The 6,632-nt window shown below is 45.9% G+C and overlaps 1 protein-coding gene across 1 annotated transcript; it reads right to left on the reverse strand.

Moving 5' to 3' along the window:
- Positions 1-1,719: 1,719 nt before the first annotated feature.
- LOC134288773 (uncharacterized) lies at positions 1,720-5,532 on the reverse strand. The gene is made up of 4 exons (XM_062854644.1): positions 4,551-5,532; positions 4,107-4,507; positions 2,127-3,811; positions 1,720-2,063 (listed from the first exon to the last, which is right to left on the reverse strand). The coding sequence occupies exons 1-3, from the start codon at positions 5,530-5,532 to the stop codon at positions 2,219-2,221; spliced, it is 2,976 nt and encodes a 991-aa protein (XP_062710628.1). The 3' UTR covers positions 1,720-2,063; positions 2,127-2,218.
- Between the last annotated feature and the right edge of the window lie 1,100 nt (positions 5,533-6,632).

Below are 6,632 nucleotides of genomic sequence, written 5' to 3' on the forward strand. Positions count from 1 at the left end.
GATCTTGGGAATCATTACTCACGATTGATCAAAAGACGTCACCTTTTTCATTACCAATAACACTAGTCTACATCATTTTTAAATTCAAATTGTATTCAAATGATCGAATGGTATAACATTTAGCCACAGACAAACAGACGTAACACCTTGAACGATTTTCATGAAAATCCGTCGCCCAGTTCACACTACCATCACCTGGTGGAAAAGTTGCACGAATCACTGTGTTGTGCCAGTGTGAAACGTCAACCGCATAGAAAAACGATGCGCGCGCCTCTGGTTGTGAAAGCCATAACTATGAAAATTTGAAATGATCGTTAAAAGCGTGGTCGATGGAAATTTCGCAAGTGTTACGTCTGTTTGTCTGTGATTTAGCCACAGACAAACAGACGTAACACTTGCGAAATTTCCATCGACCACGCTTTTAGCGATCATTTTAAACTTGATTGTAAATTTTCATAATTGTGGGTTTCACAACCAGAGGCGCGCGCATCGTTTTTCTATGCGTTTGACGTTTCACACTAGCATCTTCTGTTGACGATATTGCACAACACAGTGATTCGTGCAACTTTTCCACCAGGTGATGGTATTGTGAACTGGACGATGGATTTCCATGAAAATCGTTCAAGGTGTTACGTCTGTTTGTCTGTGATCTGGCTTTTAATTTATGGAAAAATATTTAAAATTTGTTGGACCAAATGCTAGATATTTCGACCATGATTTTTCTTAAGGGCCTAACTGACTTGATCGATTTCTCTTCGTCGACTCTCTCTTTCGCTAGTAACTTGATCAAAACAAACAAAATCATTATTCTTTTTGTTTCTAGAGCAAGATGTAGTCGTCGCCTTTACATTTCAACCAAAAAAATCTTTGGAAACTTAATACTTTTTCCGTAACAACACAAAGAGAGGATCGATGAAGAGAAATCGAAAATGTCAGTTAGGCCCTAATGAAGAAACAGTGTCGATTTGAATTTTTATAAATTCCATATTTTAAAAAGTTGTAAAACTGGATATTGAGCTAAAACCCAAAAACTGTTCTACTCAATGTTTTTTGAAGCACGGTTCCGAAATGGATAATTGAAGCCGACTTTTCCGCTACTCACCGCATCAAAACAAAAGCACCACCGTATATGGACGGTAACACAGTGACAGCAGTCGAGTTACGTCAATCACACAAGGCTACGGTGGCGCTATCTTTTCATTTCATAGCGGTCGTTTTAGTTATTTTAGTGATCGATTGTGCTTCAAAAATTTTGGTCTTTGTCAGAAGTTCACGATTTTCGTTTTATTTTGTAAACTAGTGTAATCAACAGGAATAAACATATAGCCAATATAGCCGATGCAGTAAACGCGCGGGTATAAGGCAAGACCATTCTTAGGGAGACGGGTTCGATTTCCCATCGGTCCAGGAGCTATTTGTTACGGAAATTTGCTTGAACACTTCTGATACAGACATACAGACGTGAAATTTAGAGCTCGATTTAGAGCAATTTTCATGAAAATTCTTCGTTCAGTTTATACCACAGACACAGACGCAACACCTTGAACGATTTTCATGGAAATCCATCGCCCAGATCACACTACTATCACCTGGTGGAAAAGTTGCACGAATCACTGTATTGTGCAATATCGGCAACAGAAGGCGCTAGTGTGAAACGTCAAATGCATAGAAAAACGATGCGCGCGCCTCTGATTGTGAAAGCAACAACTATGTTCCCGATCGTCAGAACAAACACCGTTTTGTAGTTGCCAAATTAGCAGCTTCAAAGCTGTAGTATATTGAATTCATTATTAGTAATATAACAGTCACAGTATACAATATCAACTTACATTTTCAGTGTTGTTGTTCGGATTATTCGTTAACTTCTGTCCCTAACTGTTCCACCGTAGAAAGACTGTTCTGTATGCGCAAATAACACAGTAATTGTTTCAACTTATTCACACGTTTCTTTAAGGTTATAATCAGTAAAACAATAGATTCACAGTTCAATGCAGTTATACCTTAATTCACAATTCTGGTCACCACTTACTGCGTGGTAAATTTCTCAAATCCTACTGAGATTTCTAAATAAACAATTAAGGTGGATGAGTATAACAAATACAATTTTACTGTCACTGATCACTTACTTTCTGTATGATAATCTATCTAATTCACTGAATTATTCGTGATAATGTATTAACTATTTCTTCGGCCTCAAAGGCATTTACAAACTGCTGACTCACAATCTGTTTTCGTTTTCCACTGACGTCGTGCATTCCGTTCTGTCTGACGTCGATGTCAATCTGTCATTTAATTCGGCGGATCCGCTTAGTCGCGAGGGAGCCGACAGTGGTTTCACCTCCGTTTCGCGGTGAACAGTGTTGCCGGTAACATCCCCCGCCCCGTGAACCACTTCCGTTTCCGGAACGACTTCTTCCGGCTCCTTGCTGACTTCAACAACATCTAATACTGCCAGTTTAACTGCAGGCCTTGTGAACACTCCTCGGGCTGTCTGCACTGTCGCGCGGCGCACTTGTCCTGATTTGTCCGGAAAGACTTCCAAGATTCGTCCTCTTTCCCAACAGTTTCGAGCATTCTCGTCGATAATCACGACTAGATCGCCCGGCCTCAACGGCTTTACGTTATCAAACCACTTCGTCCTTCGGGTTAACATGGGTAAATACTCCCGCACCCATCTGCGCCAAAACTCGTCCATGATATTCCTAGCGATGGTCCAACTGTCTCGTAGAGTTACTGATTGATCAGCTGCAACTGTTGGCTGTTTAATTCCGCTTGAACCATACAACAAGAAATGATTCGGAGTAAGTGCTTCTCTATCAGTTGCTTCCAGGGGCACGTAGGTCAGTGGACGGCTGTTAACAATCCCCTCTGCCTCCAGCATTACAGTTTCCAATACCTCATCACTAGGGTGATGAGGACTGTTCGATATTGCTGTCATCGCTACTTTTACTGATTTCACCATTCGCTCCCATGGGCCTCCCATGTGTGGAGCTGCAGGAGCATTGAAGTGCCACTGCGTGCGGGCATTGGTGAATGTTGATGCACAATCCGAGTTGATATCGTTGATCCTCTGCATCTCTTCCGAAAGCTGACGACTGGCTCCCACAAAGTTAGTGCCGTTGTCTAAGAAGACCTCGAGTGGAGCTCCTCGTCGGTTGATGAACCGTCGAAACGCCATCACGCATGACTTCGTTGAGAGACTGTGCGCCAACTCCAAATGAACTGCTCGTACTGTAAGGCAGGTGAACAGACAGATCCAACGTTTTACGATACTGCGACCAACTTTAACTTCGAAGGGGCCCATGTAATCCACTCCCACGTAGGTAAACGGACGGACGAAGGGAGTTAATCGGACCTTTGGCAGTGGTCCCATCATCGGTGGAGCTGGAGTGGCCTTCTTGATCATGCAGTACTGACAGCTGCGACAGACGCTCCTAACTGTACTGCGCATCCTCGGGATGTAAAACTGCTGCCGTAACTCGTTGCAAACTGTTTCACTGTTGGCGTGAAGGAACTGCTGATGATAACTAAGCACAACGAGATACGTGATCCGATGGTTTCTCGGCAATACGACAGGATGCTTCGCCTCATATGGGATAGTCGGAGCGTGTTCGATTCTGCCACCAACTCGTAGAACTCCTCCTTCATCCAGGAATGGGGACAGCGCACGAATCGAACTCCCTTTCGCAACACTATGTCCATCGCACAGCAGATGAATTTCCTCCGAGTACACCTGGGATTGAGCTTGTCGCCAAAGTGTTTCTGTAGCGACGACTGTCCGAACGAAGCCATGCCAGAACTGTCGCTGAATCTGTCCACAGGAAACGGCTTTGAATACTGATTGTGAGCGCTGAGCAGATATTCTGTAGCAAGCGAGATCCCATCATGGCCGCCTGCAACTCCAAACGTGGAATTGAGAGTGTACGAAGAGGTGCCACTTTGGTTTTTGCGGCGATCAACGAACACTGGTTCTCTCCTTCTACTGTCATTCTTAGGTACGCCACGCAAGCACAGGCTGACACACTTGCGTCCGTAAAGACGTGGATTTGGATATCTCTGACCTGCTTTGGGCATAATTCCTTGAAGAAGCAGCGAGGAACGCTCACATCGTTGATCTTCCGGTACAGTTCGATCCACCTACTCCACAGATCGTGTAACTGTTCTGCTATCGGCTCGTCCCAATTCGTGCCCGTTCGCCAAATTTCCTGCATTAATATTTTACCCTGCACGACGAAGTGTGCGACGAATCCAAGGGGGTCGTACAGCTTCATGATGATACGCAGAACCTGACGCTTCGTCGGCACCGTCCTGTCGGTACCAAGAACTTCCTCCAATCCCTCGTAGCTGAATGTGAAGATGTCTTCTGAAGGAATCCACGTAATGCCCAAAACGCGTTCGTATGCTCGATCCTTGTCTACGGGCAGTGGCTTACTGATAGCTGAACTTGTTTCTCCTAGTCGGTCTAGTACTTCCTGCTCGTTGGACAGTATTTTTCCGAACTGGAAACCTGCCGCTGCATGAATGTCTTTCACTTGTTGTACAAGCTCTACCGCTTTCTTCCACCGAGTTGACACTGTCGAGGAAGTCGTCGACGTAGTGGTTTTTGATTACCGCTTCTACTGCTCGGGGATACTGTTCACTGTATTCTGATGCGTTCCAGTTCTTCACATACTGTGCTGTACACGGAGAGCTCGTTGCACCGAACATTGCCACGTTGATCACATACACTTGCACGTCCTCTTCAGGCCTCCTTCTCCAGAGAAAGCACTGTGACCACTTGTCTTCTTCTCGAATGAGGATGCGCAGAAACATTTCCCGGATATCAGAGCACACTGCAACTTTTCCTTGCCTGAACCGCAACAGAACTTCCATGAGCGATACGAGAAGATCCGGGCCTTTAAGGAGCATGTCATTGAAGCAGACTCCACCAACTTTCGCAGCCGCGTCCCAAACCATACGAATCTTATTTGGTTTCTTGGGGTTGATCACTACACCTAGAGGTAAGTACCAGACACGGTGTGGATTCAGACTGGCAACCTCTGCTAGTGACCCTTTACTGATGTACTGCTTTTCTTCGTAACTCGCAATCTGCTCATTCACTCTTCTGCGCAGCTCTGCATCCCTGGACAGGCGCTTCTCTAGTCCTCGGAGCCGACTCATCGCCATCTTGTAGCTTTCAGGAAAGTAGATGTCGTCTTTGCGCCAAAGCAATCCAGACTCGATTCGGCACCCTCGTCGTACTGTTGTCGCTGCCAAGATATTGTTAGCTCGCTGATCTTCTTCGGACTCAAGTGGCTTGGTTATCACGGCTTCTTCGACGGCGAAAAACTGTTTCATCGAGTCGTACAGATCACTGTTACTCATTTCCTTACCGACATGCAGGTTCAGTTGCTCTACTGACCCTACGCTACCAGAATTCCTTCCGTAGATGCACCAGCCGATCCGAGTTTTCGTTGCGACCGGATCACTCTTACAACCTTCACGGATCTTGAGACTGGTAAGAAGGTGTACGTGCTCGATGCCAATGATCATTCCTGGTTTCGCATCCTTGTAACTGCTGACAGGAAGGCCTTGTAGGTGTGTGTAGGCTTTGGACAACTCAGGGTAGTTCAGTGTTTGGCTGGGTAGTCCTAACTCACGCACGGTCCGTACGTTGTTCAAGTGGAACGTTTCCTTCTTGCCACTGCCGGAAATCTTTACGCTGACTCTTGGAACTCTTCTCATGCCTGCCAATCTTTCCGGTCCATCCTAACCAGAGGTTGTCTGGCTCCCCATCGATCCCCAACTGAACTGCAATCGCCTCTTCCAACAATGTCGACGACGACCCATCGTCTAGGAATACGTAGGTGTCTACTTCCTTCCCGTTTCCATAGAGTGTAACTGGCAGATAACGGAATAGGGAATAGGACTTCGTGTGATGGTAGTTGTGATGTACCGTTTCAGATGGCTTCGTTGGTGGTACTGGTTCGCAGCGATGAGACTGATTACTGTGGAGCAACATGTGATGCCGGATCCGACAGCCATCCACGCCGCATTCTTTCTTGGATCGGCAAGGCCACTTTCGATGCGGAACGAGACACAAGCGACACAAATTCTTCTGGCGCATAGCCTTCCATCTTGCTCCGATGTCCAACGATTTGAATCTGGAACAGCTGAGGATTTGATGCCCTTCGTTTCCGCAATATAAGCAGGCTTTCGACGTGGACTCTTCGACTGAAGTATCTTTCCCTCTCTTCGTTGCATCAGGTGACTCGTTGGCATGTGTAAACAGCTTTTCTCTCTGCTTGGGCTTTTCCGCTCTCAATTGTTTGTGATGATTTTGAGCAGAATCTACGTCGATGGTTAGCTCAGATGCCAGGTTGACAAGGCCGGCCATGAAACCATTAAACGTCGCCAAGTTGACGTTTCCGGAGGCCTGCTTGTAGGTTCCCCACTGCATCTTCAGTGAGGTGGGCAGTTTATCGACTAATTCTTGGAGCAACATTGGATTCGATAAGTGAGCTTGTTGATCAGCCAAGACGATATGGTCGACCAAGTTCTGAATCGCCAATCCGTATGCGACAATCGTGCTCAAGTTCTCAGACTTGGGTGGAGGCACATTTCGCACTTTCTTCAGGAGCGAACTAATTAAT

The sequence above is a fragment of the Aedes albopictus genome, chromosome 2 (genome assembly GCF_035046485.1).
Source record: "Aedes albopictus strain Foshan chromosome 2, AalbF5, whole genome shotgun sequence".
NCBI lineage: Eukaryota > Metazoa > Arthropoda > Insecta > Diptera > Culicidae > Aedes > Aedes albopictus.